Below are 27,346 nucleotides of genomic sequence, written 5' to 3'. Positions count from 1 at the left end.
TAATTTCTTGATTTCGATTCTGTCTGTGTGGTGCAAGCAAAAGTAAAAGTGAAGCTGAAAGTATTTAGTGTAGTTTCCACAGGAAAATTCTTCATCTTCTCTTTGTCTCGTAGTGGGGGAAAGTTCAGGCGACAGTTTTGTTTCGTAGTTGGTAGGCAAAGCAAAAGCACTTAGAGACTAAAAAGCAGACACTTAAAATTCTAATGAGAACTGGACCCTCAGTGCCAGGGTCTCTTCTATTACACTTATCGATTATCGGCTATCGTTTATCGTTATCAACTATCGACTAACAGCTAATCTGTGCCAACTTTCAGCTTTCAGCGGTTCTTTCTGCGTTATCTTACAGGCATGCCTCTTATTCTTCTTGCCACTGTGCCGTGCCACTCTGTGTCTCTCTCTGTCTCCTACCCTAAGACGTTTAGCGCTTTCCAAGTCTCACTGTACTTGTTTTTGACTGTACTGTACTGTTGTTTCTTTGGTTTTTTAGTAGTAAATGAAATAATGTATGGCTATATTCCCTGTTAAACTATAAACTATGTAGTAGAGTGTAGGCTAACGCATCTTTTCGGTTTTCTGTGTGGTTTCTGTTAGATTTTTCTTTAGTTTTTGAGTTTGTGTCTATTTAAATGAAACGCCAGTTTGCTCGGAGGTTCAATCAATCAATCAGTTTTCGGTATCGTAGAAGGTTTTGCTCTTTGTTTCTATGGGTTTTTCTGCTGCTTTTCGGATCGAAAGTGTAGTCGAGTGTAGTCGTAACATTTACAGCTAACATTAGCTAGGATTATAGTAGTAGGTTTTTCCTTTTCCTTTTTCCTTTTTATAATCGAATTTTCATATCAGTTTTTGTTTTTTTACAATATTTACAAAGACATTTTGTGTTTTGCGCTCTCTATGGGCATAGATCGCTCGTGTTGCATGAAGCTCGTTTCCAATGGGTTTCCGTTTACGTTTCCACTCCCTTCTGCCGCTCCCTCTGCCGCTGCCGCTGCCGCTGCTGTTGTGCTGTGATGAAGTCTCTCGAGTATGTACAATGAATAACCAAACTGAATGCTGAATACAGATGCAGATGCAGAAGCAGCAGCAGGAGCAGAAGCGTTCTCCAACGAGCAGAACTGCCATTCATTGCCGAATCAACCTCGACTGATCGACAGCGACAGCAGCAGGCAGAGGAGCAGCATCAGTCCGGAGAGCAGATCCTGCCGCGTGGCACCGTTCAACGGCGAGTCCTGCACGTTGCTGCGCACATCCATGAGATCGCGGGACAGGGGCAGCTCGGTGGGATCACTCAGCTCATCGTGGCAGGGCAGCATCTCGGGCTTCAGCAGAAAGAGTCGCACATTGACCGTGTTCTTGTTGGCCAAAACATCGAGGGCATCGCCGCCGCCGCCAGTGGCTGACGATTGATGCGGACCCATGAGCACCTCCACATCGTTGTGATTCGTGCCAGTGGCCGTGCCCGGGCTGTAGAAGGAGCCCTGCTTGTGCAGGTTCAGATTATCATCGAGATCGTGGCCCAGTGCCTGTCCCAGGCCTCCATTGACATCGTCGTAGTAGTCGTAACGCTTGTGGGTGGGCGCCACAGCAGCCAGCTGCCCCTGGGCCAGCTCCTGCTGCTGCCGCTTGCGTCGCATCTTGCCCTCCACCACATTCTCGGCCGCAAACTGCCGCTGTCCGCGCAGTGCCTGCCGCGACTTGCTCGTCGTGTGCTTCCTGGAGGCTCCCCCGGCACTCAGATCATCCAAGCTGCTGTAGCTGCTGCCCACGACGCTGTTGCCAATGCCGCCCATGCTGGCGCTGTTGCTGCCAATGGCCGTGAAGCCGCCAACGTTCAACAGATCCAGAATTTTCGATGGCACTGGGTCCACGAAGTGCGACAGTTTGGGGTCCGGCAGCGAGCAGAGCAACTCGTCCAACGAGTCACGCAGCTGCAGGTGACGTGTGCGATTTCTCAACTCAAAGATCCATTGCAGGCGACAGTCGCAAATGAATTTGTTGTCTGAACAGAAAGAGAGGAGCAGAAAGAGAGTTTTTGTTCAGTGCGGGGGCTTAGCCTCGATTTATATTGCAGGCACACACACAAACACATTGACAGCTCTGCTGGCTGCCGTCTGCTGTCTGTCTGCCATTTTGTGCTAGCCATGAAATTGCTTTTGTCGTCAGTCCCCCACCCGCGCCCCCCGTCCCGCTGTCTGTGCCGTGTGTCAGGTGCTTGAGGGCCCAGCAGCAGCTGCTAAGTGGCCAAAGACTGCAACAATTGGCTGTCATTTGATGGCCGATTTTGCACAGCTCCAACTCCAGTCCTAACTTCAGCTTCGATGAGTCCTGGCTGACTGCATCCTGCCCGCCTTCCATTCGTTTTCAATGATTTTCCCACTGCCAAGCGACAATTGAAGCTGCAGTTTTGGCGCTGGAGAAGATGTCATTGGGCACTGGCTGCTGCTCCTCCACGTTAAACGCCTCAATGACATTTCCAATTTAGACAAGACCCAACCTACGACCCCGCCTGTCAGTCAGCTGGACAGCAGCAGGAGTCCCTGCAGCCCCCGCAGCCCCCGCCCTGCTGCCCCACTCTGTTGTCAATTATTTTGTAGTCGTCTCTGGCCGGCCATGCGTTCCCTTTCAATTTGCTGTTTGGTTTAGTGGCGGAGTTTTGCCCCTCAAATTGAGCGGATAAACAAGTGAGGGAGCGGAGTTTCCCAGAGCTTCCCTTGGAGTTTCCCGGAGTGCCAGGACTCTTCTGGCACAGCATCTAATCACCGACAATGCTCTAATGAATAAATCAAATTACGATTCAATGAGTTTTCCCAAGCAAAACTTCTGCAACGTTTTCCCCCCAATTTCCTGCCATTTCTCCACCGGATAATGAGCTGCCAGTCAGCAGCCCGCACCCGCCCGAAGGGTTTACTGACCCTCGCTGTCGCTGTCTCTGCCTGTCTCTGTGTCGCCCTGTCTCTGGGGCATAATTAGGCCCCGAAATACACACACTCCACACTGTGTGTGTGTGTGTGTGACACAGTTTAGCATGTCAGCATGTCGCATAATTAGCATAAACGTTACGAAAAATATTGACTAACACATGACTAGGGCTTGGGTTCTTGCAACATCATTATCAATGCACACACAGAGACACACACGAACAAAGGGAAAGACGAGACAGCAGACAGAGCAGAGCACAGCAGAGTGAAGCTGCTTCACATTCAGTCAGCCAATTGAGTTGGCAGCATATGAGAGCAGTCCTAGGCCCTGTCCCTAGCTGCTGCTCCTTGCTCCCCCCTTTTCCTTTGGGCACAATGACAATAATAATCCGTGGCATATTTTTGTAGCGAAAGCCAAAAAGTTGCCTTGACAAAAGGAAAACTTTTGCCTCCCAGCCCACAGAAAATAGTTGGCAAATTAGTGCAGGCAGCTGAAGGGGGTAGGAAAGGGGGGAGAGCCCAGACAACGACCAAGGAAATGGCAAGACAAAGTCAAAAATTCTAATTTTCCATATGAAAGCATGCAAAAACCATAAATAAAGTTAAATATGCATACAGACAGAGAGGCAGAGACAACGACAGAGAGTGGGGTAAGGCAGAGGCAGCAGCAGAGAGGGGAGACAGAGCCTCAGTCTGGAGACTCTCTTGAAGGCAAAGTCCGGAAAAATGTTTAGTGGGGTGTGGGGCGAAAATGGCCAACGACTTGGCAACATTTAGCAAGCAAATTACAACAAAATTAACATGATAATGAAGTGGAACTGCAGGGGGAGGGGTGTCACAGTCACAGAGAGGGGGGGGGTAAGAGGTTAAGAGAGCTGAAAACTGGCAGCTGTTTGCATGCAGCTGACCAAATGACAATGACGTTGCAGGCAGCCCAACAAAACAAAAAGTAAGAAGAACAAAAAAAGTGCTTAAAAAATAGAAATTACACAGAGGAAAATAAAGGACACACACACACACAGACTCTACTATCTGTGTGTGACATAAAATACTTTTTATATTTTTAATGATACTTGGGCCAAAAGCGGTAGGAAGTGTTTTGGTCTGCTGCACACACTCCTCCACACAGAGCGCACTGGCCCCTCCAGCACTCCCCTCACCCTCTCGAGCATGCAATGAACTTAGCAGCGAAGCTTCCCCCCTGCTGCCACGCCCACTTATATGCATGTAGATATGCGGCTGTTAGTCAACTAGATGACTTTCAACTCTGCCCCACTGCCACTGCTTTTCCTTTTGCCTCTTTTTGGGCTATGCTCGTAGCAGGGAGCTGCCGGAAACGTTTTTACGGTTTGGCAAAAGGACATTTACATAGCCACACACTCAGGTCCCTCCGCTCTAATAGAGCCCCCACTACATATGCATATGCGTCTGTGTGTACATTAAATTTTATTATTGTCATTGCTCCTGCTCTCTCTACCGCCTTCCTTCCTTCCTTCCTTCCTTCCTTTTCTCCTCATAACTTTTTGGTCAGCAATATTTGCATAAGTGCATTTTGGGTGTGCATGTGTGTGCCTGTGTGTGTGTGTGTTTGGGGGGAGGATACACTGTACAGTGTGCCCAAATTAGACCCAAAAACTGGAACTTTGTTTGGCCACTTTTAATGCCAATGTGTCGGTCGTCGTCTGTGTCACATTTTCATGTGCTGAAACATATTCATAATTAGTCCCTGCCACAGTCACCCTCTTAGCATGTTTGTTTCCCCTATCACACAGTAGCTTAGCATATTGAGAGCTACTTTTAGCTACTTTTGCTGGTGATTGGGAGAGGCTTTGCAGGGGGAAAGAGCTACCCAATTGGAAGGCTGATTGGTTGCTGGCATTCTTTTGGGTTGAGATCTTCTTCTCGCAAGTTTTCTTGCTGCTGCTGCTCCCCCCGCTCATAATGAGCCCCTGAGCAGGCAACTGCTTGTCATACATCAACTTCCCAGCCGCCTCGTTTGACCTTCTAAATGGCATTTCATTAGCCATCCAGCAGCGAGCTGCGGCAGTCCCAGTGGCCGCCTCGCTCTCCCTTTAGTGGCAAAAAGAAAAACATAAATTTAATACACTAAAACACACACACACACACACGCACACACAAAAGATACAAAGCAGTGGGTTGGAGCGGGCAAGAAGCGGGTAAAAATACGCTTTAATTGGTTGGTTTTAGGTGCCGCCGCCGCTGCTCCTCCTCCTCCTGCCACTGCCACATTAAGCCATGCTGGCCGCCGCAGTCTGTATTTTGTTGCTCCCTTTTTTTGGTATATTGAAAAGCGCAAAAGAAATCGCAGCTACCATCCATGAGGTTTTTCCTCAAACATCAACACAAACGCCCCCAAATCAGGCAGCGGGCAGCGGGCTGGCTGGCAGGCAGGACCCCACAGCTGCTGGCCTAGTTCCTGGCTTTTGTTTCACTCCGGACTTCAATTCCCCAGAACCACAGCGCCGCCCCCACTCGCTGCAGCAGGGGAGTGGGCAAAGGGAAAGGGGTTCGGGGTTCGGGGTCACAATGAATGCCGCAGCACCAGCAGCAGCGCAACGCGAGCGGCAGCTTTGTATGAAATCAGCTCATTTTTGGTGGACAGAGCAGAGGAGAGAAGTGTGAAGAAGGGCGTGCAGCAGGGAGTAGGGAGCTGGGAGCTGGGAGCAGCAGGGAGCCAACTGCCCAACACGGTGGCTACTGGCCAACTGGGAACTGGGTTCGTTTGTGGCCTGCTGGCTCCCTGCTCCCTGCCTGCTGCTCCACCCTGCTCTGTGTGTGACCCAGCAACGCCGCCGCCATCAGAGGCATCAGGGGACAGGCACGCACAGTTAGCAAGTTTCAAGAGGAGATTCGAGAGTGTGGACCCTTGCCAGGCTCCCCTATGTGTGGGTGGGCGCTGGCTGTTCTCCAGAGAATTTTATCATTTTTTATTACATTTCTCGAGAGCGCTATGTATGCAAATGAAGTCGAAAGTTTCGCTTTGTATATACTTGTGCTCGATGGTAGTGTGGCACAGCTAGTTGCTGCCCCACAGAGTGACTGAGTGAGTGAGTGAGAGAGTGAAGATGATGAAGGTTGAGGCATCCGTCCGGTTGAGAGGCGTGAATTGGGCTGGCCATTGGCTTTGGATACTCTTTCGGGCAGGTCCGGGCATGGTACACATTGCAGGCTGCATATATTTTGCAGAAAATTGATTGAGGGATGGAAATTTCTAGCCAAAGTTGTAGATGGTCAACAGAATTTAAATGTTTCTGTAGGTAGAATCAGTGCAACGGCAAAGGCAGCAAAGAAATGTTACAGAAAATGGAATGATTATGAATTTTCGTAATGTTTTTGAGTAGTTTTCCATTAAGCAAAGATTTCTAAGAAATATTTCTGCTAAGAAGTAATTAATTTTTGGTCATTTTCGGCATATTTTAAAGATTTCTCTTACTAAAATAAATTTGTTCAGGCACAACAATCTGCAATGGAATTATTTTGAATATTAGAGAATATTCCCATTAGATTTTCTCCTATGAGTATAATTTCACCCCTTGAAAGAGTATTCCCTCTCTCTACTTGCTCTCCCTAGAATCGTTGCCTTCTCCCTCTGTGACTCTTTTCTCACAGCAAAAGTTATTTTATTTGTCCAGCCAAGGGGAAGCACAGTCTTCAAATTGAGGAACCTTCTTCCAACAATCGTCTCTGGTGGTTGGGGGCTTTTGGGGTCGTCTCCCTTCTTTTTTAATGAGCTTCAATTTCAGAGTGTTTTTCCACGGCCTTTTTTGCTCCCTCTTTCCCGCTTGTTGGCTTGTTTTCCTGGCTTGTTATGGCTCTGTGTGTGTGTGTGTGTGTGTGTGTGTGTGTGTGTGTGTGATTTGGCTGACTTTTTTGGCTCATTCGCACTGCGTGTATTTAATTTGGTTCTGGTTCCTCTTCCGAGGGCAACTTCTGCTGTTGCCAATGCCCGAGCAGTGCCCTGCAATTTTCACTAAGTTCATTCAAAATCAAATGGGGGTTCCACTTCCTGTTATAGCGGGTTGCAGGGGAAGGGTGCCAGAGGGGGGCAAGCAGTGAGCGTTGGGGCAGTGGCCATTGAGTGCCATTTGAATGGCCGTCGCTTTTCTCGCCCAATTTTCTTTATTTGGCCAAATGGAAAGCTTGCCTCATTGAATGTTTTTTATTAAGCCAAAATGAATACCAAACCAGACGGAAGCAAAAGGGACAAGGCACAGCCACTGGACCCTGGCTTTTCCACAAGTTTTTACTTGTTTTCTTTTTATTTTTTGCTCTTTTTACTGCTGGAAATATCCATGAAATAAGGGAGAAAAAACTCAGCGAGGGATAGGGCGAGAATTTTGTAGTTTTATAATTTTCATAACATTTTCAAATGATTTCCGCTTTTCAATGTTTTCCCTCAGCTGCTGCTGCTTCTTCCGCTGCGGCAAATGCGTTTATTCCGAGTTTTTTTTTTTTATTTTTTTTGTCGACTGATTTTCAATCAGCAAACAGCCAAAACAGCGCAAAAATTACACTTTCATTTCATTTGATATCAAATTATTTTCGTCAATCGAGCGTAAAGTCAAATAAATACACACGCACAGAGAGAGGAAGATCAAACAGCACACCACCCACCACCCCTCCAGGGCACGGCAAACCCCTCTCCGTACGACCCTAAGCAGCGACTGTCAAAAGGGAAAAAGCCCATTGCAGGCGATTTAACAACTACGCCCGGGGATAAATATTTTATGAAATCGCATAAACAAATCAAAGACGAGAGAATCACAGACGGCAAAAAAAAAGGAAAATCACTTTTCCATAAGGGAGAGGGGGGAGGGAAAATCCACAGAAATCAAGGGGCGGCCGATCAAATATGACCACTCAACCGCGCCACAGAGAGCGGGCGAGCGCATTGGGCATTAGCCCTCCAGCAAGTTGGCCAGAAAAAAAGAGAATAAATATTATTTGCACAGCTAAAGAGGGGGATAGAGAAGCAGGGGGTGTGGAAGAAGTTGTCTATGCAACTAATGTGTTTGTTATATGTTAAATCGCATAAAAAATACACACAGACAGTGAGATAAATAGAGGGTGGAGAAACATACAACAATAACAACTTGTTACCCCTATGGGCAGCAAAAGCCACCCCACAGATTGTAGCTCCCCCCAGCTCCCTCCCCTTAAGCAATTGCCCGGCCTAATGTCTGCCGAAATAGCCAACGCATCATCGCAGGCACAGGCAACGCATTCCCCCATTCGATTTGTGCTGCGAATTGAATTGTATTTAATAAAATATACGCCACACAGGAAGAGGGTTCCCCACCGACAAGTAGATGGATATAAAAATCGCATAAATAAGTAATGAAAAGCAGTGTTATTGTTGCTCTGTGATTTGCCAAGTCAAGTGGATGCTCAACTCCCTCGGGTTACACTACAATCCCCAATCGAGTCTATTATCATTTTGTATATTCTATAGAGAGCACGGACTGACGACATGCAGGCAGACAGGCAGGCAGGCGGGCAGGCCATATATCAAGCATCAAGCTGACATAAATTGCAAACTCAAATGTCCGCTTGATCGTGGTAGAGGGAGAGCGGAAGTGTGGGGTTGCCTTGTGCCACATTTGTAGGTGTAGCAAATGGCCATCCATCAATGCCAACACTTGCTGCCACTGTCCATCGACTGGCTGCTGCTGCTGCTGCCCGTTGCGGCTGCTCTGTCTGTCAGTTCAGATATCGTAGCCCACAGATACGAAAGCCACCAAACAGTGTCCGACTTTATATAAATTGTAAACTGAAATTATAACATATTGTAGCCTGCCCCGTTTATTTATGGCTGCTGAGAACTGCAGAGTTATGCGACACTCCATATATTTCTATTGACTGCGGCAATAAGTTGTCCCCAAAATATTCAATTAAATGCCACACACAGTCCGAGTCCTGCCACGGCCACAATTTATGTTTGCCGAGCCGAGCAGGCACTGGGCCTAATGAGTTTTAGCCGGGCTCCAAGCAGGGGGGGGGGACGGACATTCTAAGCGTATTACCAATATGGCAAGCCATGCAAATGCAAATAAATAAGCCAGGAGCGCAGGTACTGCGGAATATTCGGGCTCTCGCTCCCTGTGTGGCTTTTGCAGCAGAGATTTTTAATGATTCTATCGGTTGTGGCTGCTGTTTACTGTCGAAAGCCAAAGCAGGATTGATGACACACAGATGGGAAACGTTACCGGGGAATCACTACTCATAGATACATGGCCTAAGCCCACTCCTGCTGCTGCTCATGGAGCCCCATGCCCAAAACAATCGACATTCGTGTGCCCGTAAAAACCGCAGGGTTAAACATTAGCCCCAGAGAGGCTGGCGCTGAGGCTGATGGCATACCTGTGCATATATTAAGATAGATTACATGCCACACACGAGCGCACATGCAGGGGGTTTGGGGGGGAGGCTAAGTGCTACTCCAATGACAGCCAGCCATGAATTTGTATTAAAAGCAAAAGCCTCTTCAAATATGGCTTCCAAAACATCTATGGGAATGCCTACGGTTGTGGGGGTGTGGGTGGAAATTAACACGCCTAATGCTGCCACACGGCCACACAGACATGCAGACAGACGCGCCACTGTTACCGCACCTTGAAGTGCGCATAAATTATAAACAAGCTTCATTAAGCAACCGCCGAAATGCTGTCCTCAAACTTTGAGCTACGGAAACTAGTCGGCAACAGCTAGTCGACTCCCCCTGCTGCCTGCGCCCAACAATTATAATAAATTCAGCTAATAAACCGCGCTAATGATCAGCCATCAGCCAGCAGTCAGCAGTCAGTCGAGTGGCAAGAGAAAGGCTTTAGTTGCCATTCCCGTTACCAGTTGTAAGCCGCATTTAGATTAAGTTTCGAAAGCCAAAAGGAAAGCCAAAAGGAACGACTTTTCCACTCGATTCAATTTGTAGCACTTTTCCCCCAATTGAGTTTATAGCTTGAAATGATTTTCGAAGAGTGTTTGAGTGGCGGAAAATCATTATAAAATATGCCAACAATTGTCTCTCCCTGCCACATGTGTGAGTGGAAACTTTTTGCCCATTAAACAATAAAAACTCATTAATAATATGCATTTAAGTTATAATTGAACTACTTAATGGAGGCCGCTGGCAGTGGCACAGCTTCCTCGGATGAGGAGGGGGGGTTTCCCATCTACAGATATTGCAAAGAATGGTGTGCAAATTTGTCCATGAATATGATGTCCATTAACATCAGCGTACCGGTGTTCGGTGTTCGCCTCGCTACGGTTCTGCCGCTTCCTGGCTGTGGCCGTTGCCAACGCTTTTCCGCCGCTGCCCCTGCTCCAGCCACTTCCCCTTTATTGTTTGTTTTAAAAGTACTCCCCATGCTCATCCCACATGCCACATCCGACTCCTCCCCGCCCGCACCATCGCATAGTTTCAGTTTTCATTCAATTGAATTGTTTCCTGCGGCTGCTGTTCTGTTCGGTTCTCTCCTCTCTCTGTTCTCTCTCGTATAGAAAAAGGTGCGTAATTAAAACGATGCCCAGGCACACAGACAATTAAATGCATGCCACACACACACACACACACACACACAGAGGGACAGAGGCATGCATAAAGAGAGAGAGAGAGAGGAAGACTTGCCCGAACAATGGCTGGAGCTCCAAAAATGAGCGATGAGTTTGCGTTTAATTACGTGGACAGGCGATGGAAGATGATTTTAATTTATGATCCGTGAATACACAAAGTGCAGGCACAGCAGAGGCAAAAGCTGTACTTAAATCTTGGAAGCAGGAATAAGAGTTCAGAGCAGGAAACAGAGGAGAAGGCAGAGAAGATGCACAGAAAATGTACCAAAGAAATGTTCCAAGAAATCGCTGACAATAATGTAATAGAGAATCATGCAGCAGGCAATTAATCGAAGAATATTTACTTAATTGTATAATAAATGGAACAAAATGTTGGGAGAAAATGAGAGATAATAAAAAAAGTAGGTAAATAAATTCATATAGTAAATAATAAATAAATTCATGGGAAAAATAAAATAAGAATAAATATATAAAAATTGAAGAATAAATCAATATGCAAAATAAAATGAAATCACAAATAGAAAAGCCAAAATAATGTAAGAATAATCAATATATAAAATAATGTTAAATATTGCAAGGGAAAATGTAGAAAAAATAAAAACATTTTAGCCAAAGATTCAAGCAATTAAATGCACTTCGACAATCAATCAATTCTTTGCATAGCAACAAACAAATAAAATATTCAAATAAAATAAGCAAATAAATGTGGTGGCAAGAAATAATGCCATAAAGACTAAAGTGCCAACAAATAATGTGCCAAAGAATTATATCCCAGAATTTAAGAGTAAATCCCAGACAGAGTCTGAGGCAAGAGTCCCGTGGCAGAGAGGCAGCCAAGGACAACGCGCTGGTTGACATTTGCAAAAACGGAAATTGAATTCTAAAATATTTATTAGTCGTCTCCCCCCATGCAACAGCCACCACAGCCACAGCTTAGCATACTTTTCGGTGGGCAGGCAGGGAAAAGTGAGTGATTTATGCAGTGGCGCTTCCAGCAGCAGCAGCCGGAGCTGCCGCAGCAAATTGCAAATGAAACGCAATGAAACGAATCGAAACGGAATGAATTACAACTCGTACTTATGCATGAATATACAGCCCACATCCAATAAGCAGCTCTACGACTACGAATGGATCCCTAGAACCCCCCACAGCCACTCGTGGGAGAGCGGGAGAGAATGCCAATCAAAGCGGGTGGGTGCGGGGAAATCAGGCCACACACACACTTATTACTCAGCTTGGACACACATGTTACACACACACACACACACACACAGTTTGAGCCATAGATTTATTACAAACAATCATCAGGATTTGCCGCCTGCTGCTGGCCTGCTGGCCTGCTGGCTGCTGCCGCTCTCCTGGCCAGAGGAAGTGGAGCGGACATGCGGACATGTGGAGCTAGGACATGAAACAACTGCTGGCTGGCTGTCCTGCTGACATTCGACTATTGAAAGTCAATTTCGGGTGCGTGCCACACGCTCATTTGTCCAGTTTATGGCCGAAACATCATTTTGTTTTTTGGGCTCATTCTCTGCCAATGAGGCGCAAACGCCTTTTATGCGTTTCAATAAATTCTCGCCTTCCGGCCTACAGCTACGACTACTCCCCCCACTCCTGCCCCCTTGCTCACTAATACCTGTTTATTGTTGCAGTGTTTACCAGGCTGCTGACATTGCAATACAAATGAGTTTTTGGGGCTGCTCTCAAAGTTGAAAGTTTAATTTGCTGCCTTGATGGGCAATTAATGTGGCCAGAGGTCATGTCCTGTGTCATCTTTAGGGGGGAAACCTCATTTAGAAGCTGAACTTGGTGCTGTGAAGCAATCACAATTGGGCGCATTTAATGCTAACTCAGGGCAAAGCCTTGTAGAATCTCTACAACAAGTTTTGGCAGCTGCTGTACCTTTCACTCTGTTGGTCAGCACTCACCCAAGAGCACTCTGCACACTCATCTGTGCCGCTCTATGGATATTTATGAACCCTTGACCATGTCCCTGTGCTCTATTAAGTGTCGCTAACCGTAACAGAAACAGAAACAGAACAGGAGCAGCAGCAGCCACCCAAAAATCAAATTGCAGTTGCCAGTGCCTGTCAGAGGCAGCGCCCACGCTGAAAAAAACACCAAAAAATAAATAGAAGCTACAAAAATCTGTTAGAAATCCTATTTATATTTCGAAGCAATAACCATTCAATTCCAACTAACGACTGGGGCCACGGCCACGGCAACGGCACATAACGAACCAATTGAGAGCCACGGACACGGCAGCCCTTTGGGTGGCAACACAGAGAGGGAGTTAGAGGCAGAGAGCGTAGCATTTATTACCAATTGCTGCTGGCCGTATTGTGACCCTTTAAAGCGAAAGCATTTGAAATTTCTCCGTGTCTGTGTGCCCGTTGGGTGGGTGCACTGACCATTGGAGACTCTACAGGACACCGCAGGCGCGACGACACAAACAAAACGTGATTCGCATACAAATAAACAAGGATATAGAAGGCGGAAAAGCCCACACACGCAGCCCCAGCCCCAGCCCCAGCCCCAAACTCCCTTTTAGGTTGGGCTTTTGGAATTGAAACAAATGCCACAGCACCGAGGCATGCCTATAAATTTGTTGCACCAAATACATGACCAAAAAGGTGCAGCCTGCAAGCTGCAACTTGCAACAAGGGCAAAAGGCAGAGCTAGCTGCTGGCTCCTCAAATGTGTGTGTGTGTGTGTGTGTGGTCGTGACACAAAAGGGTCATGAAATGACCAACTGGGGCATTGTTTAGCTGCAAGTGGGCTCCGCCGCACACACAACATTTGAATGCAAAGCAGTTGGATGTCCCAGTCGGTGTCCCCACGGTCTTTGCTTGGATTTGCCTGAAAATGTTCGAGAGCATTTTCCACCTGCCAGCTGTCAATGGCAATTACGTACGAGGCTTCGAGTGTCCAACGGTCTCGCATGGCACTCACAAATCACGGCGCGAAATGAGGAGTCAACTATCTTCGACCTCAGGTTTGTGCAACGTGCAACTGATGCAACTCTCTGCGTGTGATGCATGTGCTGCCATTTCGAGCTGATGATCATTTGTCCACCCCGCAAAACAAATCCCAGAGCTCATGCCAGGCTCTAGCTTCTGGTTTGACAAACATTTTGGCATCTCCCGTTCGTGTCCCTGTCTGGCACACCTTTCCCTCTGATCGATTAGTTGAGGAAGCAAATACTTTCACCCAGGGAATGCTCCGGCTGCTGCTGTCAGTGCTGTGGCACGTTTTATGTCTGCCACTCCAGCCGCTTTGCCGCTTTGCCACTTTCAACTTTATCTTTGGCACGACAGCCTCAAAATGTCTGTTTCCAGGGGACCTTTGCAGGACATTTCTCACATGTCGTGCGACATTTTGTTGCACATTTTTATGTGCACTTGAGTGGCTGCCACAACCCGCACACCCACGCATCAACACATGGGCAGTGGCAGCATGTTGTCACTCGCCAAATTGAGCAACATTTTGTATGGTGAAGGCAGCTGCCAATTACCAGCGTATTTGCCTCATTAGAAAGTAGCAGAAAGTTGATCAAATTTAGGCAGGGCATCAGGGGATATTCCTGCCTCCCATGATATGTAAATGTTGAGCCAACTTTTTGCAGGCTCTAATGAAGCATTCAGCAGCGGAGTGAATGAGTGCCAAACACTCATACGAGGACTACGAATGAGTGTGTGTCTGGGTGTGCGTGTGTGCGTGTGTGTTTACTGTCTATAATCACTGCATATATGAATTAAAAAAGTTTCTCCTGCTCCGCTCGCTGTAGCACATATTTTTGGTTGTAGTTTAAAGCAATTTTGAAGTCATTTTGTAGCCAATTTACGGAATGTGTCTGCCAGCCAGCCTGCCAGCCTGTCGTCTCTCTGTGTGTGTGTGTGTGTCTGCAAATGCAATTACAGTTAGCTCACACACACACACACACAGGACTGCAAAGTGTTTGTTTGCGCTTCTCTCCGCTCTCCGCACTCTGATTTTTTTCTTATTTTTCTTTTGCTTTTTGTTGGCTTGCAAATGAGTCATGCTAATGGCAAACCATTAGCCAAAATGCCACTGTATGTGCCATGTGCATGTACTTCAGGCTGTATGTGTGTGTGTGAGTGATAATTAAGTTGTGTGTGTGCATGTGTGTGTGTGTGTGTGATTTTTCTGAAGGCTGCTGCTAAATATTTAAATGTATTCCATGCCCTTTGTCGATGCGGCGGCGTTGGCTCCGCTCCACTCCGCTCTGCTCTGCTCTGTTCTGCTGATTGCCTTCTGCGCTAAAAGTCTAATTGCAGCCAGCGGCAGCAACACCCCCCCTAACCCCTCACCACAGCTCTGGCAAGACCTTGCAACTTGTTTTGAAATTGGAATTATTAGAATTGAGTTGCATTTTGTGGCCTCAAAAAACAAATTCAAATGAAGTTCTGAACTGACATTTATGGAGAGGGCATTCGTGCACTTGATATTTCATTTTCATTTCACCTGTAATTGAAGCTAATCAACACGCTAATAGCCAGCAGCAACTGACTGACGAACTGACTGACTGACTGACTGACTGACTGACTGCTATTAGCCGCCAGACAGGCGCTCCCCACCAACGGCACATATTTTATTGTTATGGCAGCTGCGGGCTCTGGGCGCTGTGCTTCAAAATTGCACTTTAATGACTAATTTAGGTTTCATTTTGTAAAGGACAACACACGGCGGCGCACACGGCACATGGGACAGTGGCCGCAGAGTGCTGCCAATGACCATAAGTGTCAGCGGAAGCGCACACTTGAGCAACGGGCGAAATGCGACATTTCCTTAATGAAGCGCACAGACACACAAAGTGCTTGCATGCCCCCCATTAAACTTTATGACGCTCTCGCTCTCCACACGGAGTGAGTGTGTGTCGGGTGCTGGTCCGGCCAACATGGCGCATGTGTAATTATAACAACTAGAGAACTTCTTTTTGCGACATTACTTTGGTTGGGGTTACTCCGGCTGTCCAATGTCCAGCCATTTGTGCATTTGTCAGCTTTTTGTCATGTCTAAGTCCCCACACCCCACCCAGTCCGACTGCTCCCCCGATGAGCTGTCAAAAGTTTGGGGGCCAGAGCACAGATAGAAATGAATGGGAAACACGTCCTTACCTGACACCAACAGCTCACTGGTGCTGTTAACCAAATTGTCCATAATTGGCTGGAACGTGTAGAATGTCAACGTTTCCAACTTGTTTGCCTGCACATTGATGGACAGCAGCGCCGGAGTGCCACGCAGCAGACCGTTGTCGATTTTCTTGAGTAAATTATTGCGCAAGTTCAAAGTTTTCAACGTGTTCAAGCCATCCAGAGCACGCTCCGAGATTCTCTGTGAATAAATACAAAAAAGAAGGCAATCTTTAGCTTAGTTTTTAGTGTGTGCTAAAATTTGTAGTGAAGGTTACAAAAATTGTTACATATTTTTTGTTGCTAACATTTTTCCGCATTTCTGCGTATTATTTTCATTGTGTTTTCAGGCACAAAGAGAGGGAGGGAGAGTTTTCGCTTTTCATTGTCTTGCATTGTTTTTGTTTGCGTATTTATTTATGTGTATGTACGGTACAGTCACACACATAAATGTATGCTAACGGTATGAATGTACATATGTGGCTTCTACTCTGTTTTGGTTACGGTTTAAAGGGTATTTCGGGGTATATAAAATATTTGGAAAATAAATCCTGAGTGCCAGAATCATGCTTAATAGTCCTCAATATTTAGAAGCCAAATCTGCCTTCGATTGGTTCATTATTGTAGCTCAAAATAACCCGAAAACAAGTGTAATTTGGCTCCTTGAACAACTGGCCTTCGAGCACCATTTGAAGCGAATTTCAGCGCACACTTTTAGCACATATAAAACCTATCTACAGGGTATCTTATAGTCCTCCCACGTGTGCTCGTCCTCTACACCAAACCTTCCCTGACTGCTTTTTGTTTGTGAAACTGTGCCCCAATTCGTTTGTCTTGGATTTTATTATACGGAACAAAATACACTGTGGTGTGTTTTTCTTTTATTTTGATTCTCTCTTTTTTTGGTTCTGCTGAACGAATGAAAGTGAAACCCCTGCCCCGCCATGTGGCCACATTATTTAATATTCAATATGCTTTGTCGTTTTTGCTGCGGGGAGCGGGGGAAATGGAAAAATTATGCATATTATATGCCGCGTCCAAGGAGCAAAACATGTGAAAAATAACCGAAAAACATGTAAGCCCCCCACCAAGCACTCCGCGTTGTTTTTCTCGTACGTTTTGTTTGTTGAGATGATTGACACATAAAATATATAAATATCTGTGCACATATCTGTGCCCATATTTTATGGCGTTATTTTGTTAGTTTGATGGGCGGCTGCCCATTTATAAGCCTGACAAAGCGAGCAAAATATAATTTACGAGCCATTTATGTGCCGGCACAAGAACGGGTCAAGGGAGGGGTCAGGGGGTTTAAGGATTGATTGAACATTGCCATGAATAATTGTCAGGGAAATGCCCTTTACTTAAACCACTCTTTGCAGAACTTCTTTAAGCTCTTCCTGCACTTTTCCTTAAGCTCTTAATTGCTCTTCAACTTTTGGTGCTAAGTTTGCAGCACTTTCACTTATCCCCTTTATCCTGATTATCTGCTTATCTTTAGCTTTATGCCTGGCATGCAAGAATCTCTTTTTATGTGGTGTCAGGTCGTGCCAAACCTTTTAACGGCAAATGATTTATGAAGTGAGCAAAAAAGCGGCAACCCAGAGCAAAAACATGCAACACAATTTGCTATTATTGGAAGGCGACAATGCCACACACACACAAGGCACTGTGGCAGGGGGGAGACACACTTTTTTCGGGGCTGCTGCGCTGAGAGTAAGCAAATTCTGGGGGGCCAGGAAACAATGCGCAACGTCGGCGATAACAAGCCCAATCATTATGGCTATGACAATGCGGCAAAGGAAGATGGATCCAGTCCGAGCCCCACTTGAGTGAGCAGCACTTGAGGGTCCTGTAACCTACTGGCCTCACAAGAGTCCTCCTCTCCCTGTCTGTGTGTGTGTGTGTGTGCTGGTCCTGTGTGACACATATGCGAGCTGCCTGAGTGTGACATGATATGCGAGCACTTTGTAAAATGGGAAAAATGAAGCACGAGGCGCTGAAGGAGCAGCAGCTGGAGCTGTAGCTGTAGCTGGAGCTGTAGCTGCTCTGGCCGAGTGTCTAACAATGTTGGCCCAGGATATGGATATGGATATTCAGGATTTACGCTCATGCAGAGCAAGGGCGGGAGGAAGCGAACGGTATGCCTTTTGCCACTCATCTTACATAACTTTGTATGCTTCATGTCCTTGCGCTTCGAGTGTTAAGCGACATTTTTCTATTTACCAGACACAGGACACACACACAGGACACACACACACACACACAGACAGAGGACACACACCGAATGGTGGCCATTTTTATAGCTTCGCTTGGCTCCTGCGCTGGCCAGCAGCAGGGTCCCCGGTTCCCATCCGATGGCTGGCAAAAGGAGTGCCTGCCGCCCATAAATCCATTATTCCCATGATTTGTTATTCAATATTTTGTAAGTAGATTAACTTGCGGCGCTGCCACATTTGTTTGCCGCAGCCACAGCAGCGACGAAAGGCGATTGTCAGCGTGTAGTCCGACGCCCAAAGGGAAATGTGCGAATTAAGCAAAGGCACCCACAGGATCCCCACTCACTCCCCCAACCGCACACCATCTCAACCCAAAAAGAACATAATTTACCAATCTATTTATCATATTTTCGCCTTGGACCGTGGGGGGTCAAGCCAATGTCTGAGTGACCACTTAAATCACCACAAGAATAGACATTCGAATTGAATTTATGACACCCGGGCATAAAGTTGTTCTCCTCCGAGGAGGAAGTCTGCGAGTGTGTGTGTGTGTGTGTGCCCCAAGGATATGCCATTTATAGCTGCAGACACAGCTCTAGCCCACTGGCTCTTTCCTTCTCTCTGTTTCTTATGGCCACTCGACAATTTATGACCTCTTAAGTCAGCCGCTGTCCGAATAGTGGGGGGGCAGTGGCTGGGCTGGACAGCTGCTCGTGGGCGGCGGCACCAGACAAATCTCCTTAATCCACTTGCATTAGACTTGATTGAGAAGTTTCCCCTCTTAGCCCCCCGTGCTGGAATTGCATTTGTTTTGCTGCTCCGCTGCCAAAATCTCAATTTACGGCAAATTTGTTTGGAGTTTTTGTAGGTGCCTCAGAGGGGAGCGGTAAAAGGAAGCTGTAACTATGGGAGAATAACTAAAATGTAGTCTATATTCAGTGACATTTAGTCACTTACTTAGCGCTGATATAATTATTATGCAATTTATTTGGTTCATTTTCAGATGAGCCAAAAGGTAGCTACGCTTCTAGGAGCTCAAAAGAAGATTTTTCATTGATTTCTCTAACAAACTTACAGCCAAAGTGGCCTACAAATAGTCCTCTATGTAGCTTTACCTCTAAGAATCTTTCCTTAGCTCTAAATATACACAAAATCTGTACTCTCTGAGGCTTCAACATTCATTTTTTCGCTGCATTTCTGTGAATCTATGCCACAATAAATGCCTTTCCACTCTCTGCACCTCTTTCCACATCAAATCCACATCTCCCCTTCCCCTTTTCATTCCTTCTTCCCCTCTTGACTCACCTCAATGCGATTATCATCCAGCTCCAGCTCACTCAGACTCCACAGCTCCGCAAAGACCGTGTCGCCAATGAAATTTAAATTGTTGCGCGTCAGCTTGAGGACATTGAGGTTGCCCAGACCGCGAAAGATTTCGCTGGTAAGGACATTGATTTGATTGTGCGCCAAATTCAGATACGTGAGGCGTGCCATGTCCGCGAACAGCCCCTCGTGCAACGTGCTGATGTTGTTGTTGTTCAGGAAGAGGCGCTCGCAGAGCGGCAGATTGCGGAACGCATAGCGGTCCATCTCGAAGATTTGATTGTGCTCCAAGTTGAGTTCCCGCAGGCGAATGTGATTGGCAAAGGCATCCTGATCGAGTGCCATAATGTGATTGTTGTTGAGGATGATCCGCTCGAGGAAGGGCAGATTGGCAAAGGCATAGCTCTTGACAATCTCCACCTGGGAGTACTCAATGACAATGCTGCTGAGGTTCTTCAGCGGCTCAATGATCATGGTGGGTATGTAATCGAGTCTGGCATTGTTTTGAATGACAAATTTGAGTTCCCGCAGCCGCTTCTGCTGGTAGAAGCGCGTCCAGGTGGTGTCGTTCTGATGCAGTCCCTCGGAGAACACCCAGCACTCGGCCTTCTGCACGGGCACGTGATTCTCGTCGGGTGTGCAGTAGCACATCAGCTTCATGTCCCGCCTGCGTGTGCAGAAGCCGGTCGAGTCCATGGGTCCAGTGTAGCCGGTGCTGCCGCCCGGCAGCGATGAGCTGCTGGTGAAGACATAGCCGGAACCCCCAGAGTTGGCGGCTGTCAGCGAGGACGAGGAGGAGGCAGCACCACCACCGACGCCATAGTAGGCGCCATTTGTGCTGGCTGAGGCCGAGGCTGAGGCCACGGAGCCCTGCTGACGACTGCGATTGCGGCGTCCCTCCTTGTCACTGGAACGCGCCTCGGAGCCGAGCAGCAGCAGCAGGATGAGGACTGCCGCTGAGGCCGCCACTTTATGGCGCTGATGATGCGGCAACATTTCGCTTTTGGGTGCTTGGCGCTTCAAATGGTTGGCTCCTGCAATGGCACAAGCAATACGGAATGACTTGGTCAATCAAATTTGTTTATCTGTCATAAAAGCAGGGCAGGGGCGCGGCACAGACAGAAGGTGGAAATTACTTCAAACAAAGAGAAAGAGAAGGGAATTCGATTTTCATGGAGTTGGCGCGGAAATGGTTTTGATTTTATGTTGACTTGAGACCTTCTGTTAGCTACCCCAAAAATCTCTGCCTGCTGCCTGCTGCCTTAACCTTTTTCTTGTGCAAAAGTGCTTCAAGTGCTGACTGCCTGCCTGCTCCCTGCCTGCCCATAAAAATGCTAATTAATGTTGTTAACTTTTTCACTTTTTGGCCTCATATTTCAGTTGGGAATTTCCGCGGTGAGTTGCTCATTCTTTACGAGAGCAGCTCTGCCCCTTCATTGCCTCTTTTTCTCACACTTTTAGGCCTTAAATGAATATTGGCCTCTGGCTGCCTCTTCTGTTGGCTTCATTTGACGCTTCAATGCTGCTCCTGCTGCTCCTTTCAACCCCTGCCTGCCCCAGAGAGCTTCTGTCTGCTGTCCTGCTGCTGTTCCCAGCTTTACCCCCCATAAACAAATTTATCGAGCTCATAAATAACTGCAACACTGTCGCTGATTGTTCGCTCAATGGCGGCAAACGGCTTCATTTCGGCTAGGGGGGAAATGCCTGGCAGGTCTCTGCCTTATTTTTGCATTTCAAGTGTCATTGGGCAAAGTGCTCTCTAATTATGCTCGTATTTTTTAATAAATTAATAAGTCACACTGCGACATTGGGCATATTTTTAGTGTCTTTCCTCCCCCTGCTGCTCCCGCTGCTCCTGCTGCTCCTTCCACTTCATGGCATAATGAAGTGTAAATAAGTTATTGTCGGATGTCAAGTGAGTTATCCTCGTTATCGGCAGTCAGGATATGCATAAAATATTGTCGCAATACACAGGGAGGAGAGGCAGGGACGAGACAGGAGGAATCTGCCAGCGAGGGAGCGGCAAAAAAGTGGGGCAAAGCGGCAGGGCAGAGTCAGGGGCAGAGTCAGGGGCAGAGTCAGGGGCAGTGGCAACTTCCTGCTACTGTTGAGGATTAGTTGGCTGCCGCGTGGAGAAGCCGAAAGTCATTTGAGTTATTGACTCTCGTTGCCGTGCTTCAGAGCCTGCTCCCCCCCCCCCCTTGCGCCATGCTTCATTACATTGATTTCGATTATAAATTTTAAATAAAACGATGATAAGTGCTTTTGCGGATGCTTATTCAGGATTATCTGTCATCCTCTGGTATCTGGCAACTGCCCCCCACTGCTTCACGTTCCCCTTGAGATCTCCCTCTGTGTCGAGGGCAAAGTTCATGGGGGGCTCAAGTAGCATTAGAAGTGGCATCACACCGCAGGATTAAGTACTCAAAATATACATGAAAAGTTTTTGGAGCAGACGGCAGACGGCAGACAGGCGCATGAATCATGAAGGAGCAGCATCTGAAGATGACTCCTTGATGACTCCAATTTAAATATCAAAGCGAAAGTCAAAACTAAAATGTCCTGACGCACGCACACACACACACACACACACACGCACAGGACCACAGGAGCCACAGGATATGCGGCAGGCAACACTAAAGTCTGAGAGCCTGAAAGCCTGAAAGCCTGATAGCTCTTGAGAGATATTTTGAAATATTCTTGGAATTTTTAAGTGCGTCGTGAAGCAGCAAATCAAAAAATACAACGCCCCCAGCCCACCTACAGAATCCCCTCTAAATGTGTGTGTGCGTGCGCGTGTGTGTGTGTGTGCGTGTGTGTAATTAGATTTTCAACGCACTCAAAATGAAAGAGCGAGAGGGAGCAGTAGGATTTATGTACATCTTTATTCATTGGCACACATCCACATATGATGCAAGGCAGACGCGCTCCTCGCTGACAGCCAATTACTCAAAAAAAAGAGTCCAAAGCCAGCAGCAGGGAGAGGAAAAAGAGCTAGAGAGAGAGGCAAAGAAAGAGACAGAGCGAGCGTGCATGTCTTCCCTCTGCAAGCAAATGAAAAATCAATTTGTTGATTATGCATAAATCATAAGATTTATGCGACTCCAACGCGCTCTCTGTATATCTCTCTCTCTCTCTCTCTCTCTCTCTCTCGCTGCCTTACAGCCTCTCTTCTCATAACTCATTTATCAAACGACAGACACAACTTTTCTCCTACTCCCACTGCTGCTCCTGCTGCTGCTTTTTCTTTCACTCATGTCACAAAATCACAAAAACAGAAAGCGACGAAGCGTAACAGCAATCGAGAGAGACACAGAATGCCGCCCTCCCTCCTCCCTGCAATCGTCTAGTAGCAGCAGCTAGCGCAGACATCCATCTGCTGATGAACTTCGACTATATAAAACACCAAATCGCAGCTAAGAGATTGCCGGCATGTCTAGACGGCAGTCTGTTCTTTTACACAAAAGATTCTTGCCTGCTGGTGGCGATAAAGTGCTTAGAACTGATCTTGCTGCAGCTTAGAAGGCGACAAAACAATTACACGAAAGCGATTGCCACAGGCAGACACTTCGAAAAGGTTGGAACCTAGTGGCAGCAGCAGCAGCAGCAATGGGAGGAGCAGCAGGTATCAAGAATGGGAAGAGAAAGAGAGCAAAACCGAAGCACAGAAGGGATGCTTTGGGATGCTCTACCATCGATCTTTGTTGCTAAAAGAAGATCAAATTGGTTAGAAAAAGGTAAGAATTATTACCCAAAGAAAGCTACGAATGTTCCCACTGGGAATACCTACAAAGATACCAACTTTCAGTCTCTTTTTCTCCTTCTCCTACCCTCCGATCGCTTGCCAATTAAGAGCACTTTCAATGCCTACGTTTAACCAACAGAAATCGCTTAAATTTCTGCAAATCCAGCCTTCCGATTAAAGTAATTGCAGTGCCTCCCTGCCTCCCTCTCCATAGTTCTACCTTCTAGGAGGCGTACACCAAGTACATAACCGGCAACATCATTAAACAACAGCAACAACAAGGAGCAACAACTGAGCGGGGGGTCGGGGTCCTAGACTTGCCCTGGATATCAGCCGGGCTTAGCCCGCACTCCCCTCTCTCACCGCTCTACCGCTCGTAATTCTGAAGGAAAATTGCAACAAGAAGCAATTTGTCTTGTTGTTTATAATTTCGATTAAACTTTCGAAGCGAGAAACGCACACACACACAGGACTCGGGGCAGGTCCTGTGGAGCGTCGTCGTCGTCGCATATGTTTCGAGTGTGTATCTGTGTGTTTGAGTATCTTTAAGTGTGTCTGTCCTGCCTGCCTGTGTGTGTGTGTGTGTGTGTGTGTGTGCGTGCAAACAATGGGCCATGCCGGCTGGCCCCCACCCAAAAGGGAAGCGTGTGAAAGTGTGACAGAAACTGTCGACAAGGGAGAAAGCGGAACGGTCGGAGCGCAGGGAGCTGAGGGAGCGGGCACGACCCAGTAGGAAATTGGAGCAAAGCCGCAGCCAGTCGACGACGGCTGACAGCTACACTACGACGGCAACGGCAACGGCAACGGCGACTCCCAGCGGCGGCCAAGCCACGCAAGCAATTTTGCCAGGGAAACAGAGACACACACAGTTGCAGATACACACACACACACACACACACACACACACATAGATAGATATTATTTTGTTGTAATGTAAATTTGTGAGCTTTAAAAAACTGGAGGAGGAAACTGCCTTGCCGACTGCCAACTGCCAACTGCCTGCCGTGCGGATGAAGCAACAACTTTGGCTTATCGATGCTTGGCGATATCTATGCAAGGAGCAGCAGCAAAAAGAGGGTGGAGCAGGGGTGCCAGAGCAGTAGTGGCAGCCTCACCGATCAAGACACTGAGGCAGAAAACCCCAAAGAAAATCCGCTCTCGTTTGCTGGCTGTTACTCCGCTTGGAAATTGTTTTCAATTTTCATTATTTGACAAATGGTGACACTTCCGCTGCGTGGCAGCAACATTCCAGCAGAGACTTTTAGCAGGAGACTCTAACAATATGTCTGCCACATGTCTTCCACGTCCTCATGTCTCACTCTTCCTCGAGGAAGTCTCTGGTGAGTCTCACTCTGCCGCGTTGGCAGTCTCTAGTGGGGCTCACTCTCTCTCTCTGTTATCTCTCTCTTTCTCTCTGTCAGTAGTGTCTCCGTCTGTCTGTGTGTCATGAGGTTGTGTCAACAATAAGTTTTTCTGCCGGAAGAGCGACTCACTCCATAGTTGTTTATGGCAGTAAACCATCATCATCATCATCAGCAGCAGCAACATTCTCGCTGTGTGTCTGCATTTATATATATATTTGTATCTGTGTGTGTCTGCAGGTTTATCCCTCCTAACTACCATGTGAATATAACTTTAAGCTCTGACATGAACGCAGCTTCAGAGACGTGCCAGACTTTGACTGACGAGCGGGAAGTCTGCTGCTTGCCCCAATAAAAACTTCTCGCTGGCTGTTGGTCAAATGTTGGGACAAACTGCAGTTGTTGTCTGCGGCTCACGTGCCCCCATGCCCCGTGCCCCGTGCCCCATAGCCTCTTCCCCTTGCTGACAAATGACGCAAAGCTAAAGCCAAAATGGCACACACACAAAACGGCAGCCATCAATCAGTTTGTGTCTCGGCTTGGCCAACTTATGATGACGTCCGTCCGCACACGTTTTATTTGTATTTCTGGGATTTGTCTTTTGCGTCACACACACACACACACACGATTCCCCTGTCAGCAGCAGCAGGAGACTGTCCCTCCTGTGCCTCCTGTCCCTCCTCTTGCTGCTGCTCCTTCAATAATATATATTTATTGTCAGGCACATGTCACACTTCATAAATATTTCATAAATTGCTTCGCATTTGGTACACCAAAACTTTGCTTTCGACTGTCATTTGTTAACCCTTTTTTCCTTTCTCCTGCTGTCCCTTACTTTTGCTTATTGTTATTACTTTTATCAGGCTAGTTAGGGGGGGAAGCGCCTGCCTGGCAGTCATTGCCAGCTGACACATATTGTCCCCAGGGGCACTGCCATCGCCTCTCTCTTCCTCCGCCTGCACTCGCATGGCAAATGTTATTCAAATTCTCACTTCTCGTCGCACTTTCGAATACTTTTACTTTGAGTTTTCGTTTTTTTAGCTCTTAGCATACCTGTCAGCTCGCCCCCAGAATAAAATGAAAAACTAGTTGCCAGAAAATGTAAACTTTCCCTCTCTCTCTCGCGCTCTTTCCCTTGCATCTCTCTGGGGGGATCTCCTCCCGAAAGTTGACACATATTTGTGCTGCCTGCTGCCTGCCACGCCTTCTCCCAGACAGACAACGCCCCACTGCACTTGATCTAGCTGCTGCAACATTACTTTGGCAGCCACTTCAGCCCAGGCCTGCCTCCCTTTCTGCCTTTTTTTTGTCGCGATTTTTTGGCTTTAACTTTTTGCTGCCACAATTCGTTGGCCTGGCCTGCCTGCCACAGCTTCCTCCGCTGCAAGCCCCGGCAACTGCTTAATGCCCAAATTGGCAGCACCTGCCCGAAAGCAGTTCCCTCCCCTCCCTGCCCCTGTGTCTCTGCTGGCGGCTAAGTAGAAGATTTTTTCTTATATTCCGCTTTGACTTTCAGCGAAGTAGAAGCGAATTTATTTTTGCGCTGTTGCAACTTTTGTGTGTTGCAACAACTTTGCGAAGTGAAAATTTGTCAAGCAGCGCCAGGACTCCCCCCCCCCTGCCGCCTGCTGTCTGGATATAATAAATTCTTTCAGTTTAGGCAAAAATGCTGCTCCACAAAGACAAACAAACAAACACAAACACAGAAAATAAACACAGAGAAAAAAGAGGCAAACACAAACATTCGGCCAAACATAAATACAGACGGCAGTTACCCATGGCAGAGGTCCTGCCGAAGGAGCGGGAAGAGCAAGAACGGAGCAGTGCGGAGGCTTGTCTGTGCGACACAACTTTTAACTCACTTGCCAAAATATTTGAGCAAATTTCTGAATAAAACATTGCCAAGATGCCATTTGACAGACTGTGCGTTGGGGCTGGGGGAGGGCATGTTACCCTCTGCTGCTAGGCTTTTCCCTCTCTTTCTCTCTCTGCGGCTGCACCTGTCCCCCGTGCCACTTGTCATACATTGAGCAATGCTTTTAGATGTGCAGAGATTTCAGCATAACGAAGCTCCCACTCAGACGGAGCAGAGCAGACCAGACCAGGGACCGGCTTAATTAGTTGCAAACTCCTGAGGGGTGGGACTAGGACTGCCTGGAGTACCCCTGGGGTTCACACACATGACTTGGGTCCCGTCTGCTCCCTTTCTGGGTTCTCCCCTGTCTAGGGTGCAACGTTTTACCTACCTTATCCTTTCGTTTGGTTTGCTGTCGAAAAGGCCTCGTCACGTTCAGGGACAGGGACCGCGTCGTCGATCTATCTGCTGACTAATGCAACGTGTCTCGTCTCTCGCTCGTTCTCGTTCTCTCTGCAAAATAAAAGGTGGAAAAACGGAATTACAACAAATGTCAGGGAGGAATAACTAAAATTATTCTAATGTCATGTTTTGGTTCCAGTTACAGACGCAATCCATAAAATATTCGTTTCAGCGGGTGGAATATTTGTTGTAATTTATTTATGGCAGTTCCCGACCCCGCCCCCGCCCCCGCCCCCGCCCCTTGCTGCCAGACTCTTTGAATGTTAATGGAAATTATATGTTGAAATATCTATTAGACCGCTGGCAGGTTCATTCCTCTTCAATGCTAGAACTAATCCTTAAGCCCTGCACCCCCCTTCTACACCCTGACCCCCTGTAATTGCGTTAATTTTCTCGTAATTGTGGCTCCTGGCCTGGGGGGCCCTAGGGTTTCCCTTTGTTGCCGCCACAGGACATGCGATAACAGAAACAAAAAGAGAGAGAGAGAAAAAAAGGCACAGAAAAAAAGCATGGAAATAAAGGGAAAAACTATTAACACGAAGTCGGTGGTTAGGGGACACTGCCGCTGCTGCCACATGCCACATATGAGTGTGTGTGGGTGTGTGGGTGGAGTGCGTGGGTCAGATGATGACTTGGGTGGGGCCTACAGGCCCGTGTGGGCTGGCGCGTTATTCAAATAGTTTCTGTTTCGTCAGGGCCCTGCCATGATGATGACGACAGCCC

The 27,346-nt window shown here is 47.3% G+C and overlaps 1 protein-coding gene across 1 annotated transcript; it reads right to left on the bottom strand.

The window, feature by feature from the left end:
* Window positions 1-1,091: 1,091 nt before the first annotated feature.
* On the bottom strand, window positions 1,092-26,673 carry LOC117892953 (connectin). The gene is made up of 4 exons (XM_034799284.1): window positions 26,553-26,673; window positions 19,183-20,234; window positions 15,644-15,860; window positions 1,092-1,996 (listed from the first exon to the last, which is right to left on the bottom strand). Exons 2-4 carry the CDS (start codon window positions 20,194-20,196, stop codon window positions 1,131-1,133), a joined length of 2,097 nt encoding a protein of 698 aa, XP_034655175.1. The 5' UTR covers window positions 20,197-20,234; window positions 26,553-26,673; the 3' UTR covers window positions 1,092-1,130.
* Between the last annotated feature and the right edge of the window lie 673 nt (window positions 26,674-27,346).

Source organism: Drosophila subobscura, chromosome J, assembly GCF_008121235.1.
Source record: "Drosophila subobscura isolate 14011-0131.10 chromosome J, UCBerk_Dsub_1.0, whole genome shotgun sequence".
Lineage (NCBI taxonomy): Eukaryota > Metazoa > Arthropoda > Insecta > Diptera > Drosophilidae > Drosophila > Drosophila subobscura.
Note: the sequence above shows the minus strand (reverse complement) of the source record. Positions and strands in the feature narration are given on the sequence as shown.

What these genes read in the sequence shown, in the direction of transcription:
- LOC117892953 (XM_034799284.1), bottom strand. Translation starts at nt 20,196, where the DNA reads ATGTTGCCGCATCATCAGCGCCATAAAGTGGCGGCCTCAGCGGCAGTC. An exon ending in TGGATGATAATCGCATTGAG is followed by an intron (nt 15,861 to 19,182) that starts GTGAGTCAAGAG and finishes ATTTATTCACAG; the next exon opens with AGAATCTCGGAGCGTGCTCT. An exon ending in CAGTGAGCTGTTGGTGTCAG is followed by an intron (nt 1,997 to 15,643) that starts GTAAGGACGTGT and finishes CTTTCTGTTCAG; the next exon opens with ACAACAAATTCATTTGCGAC.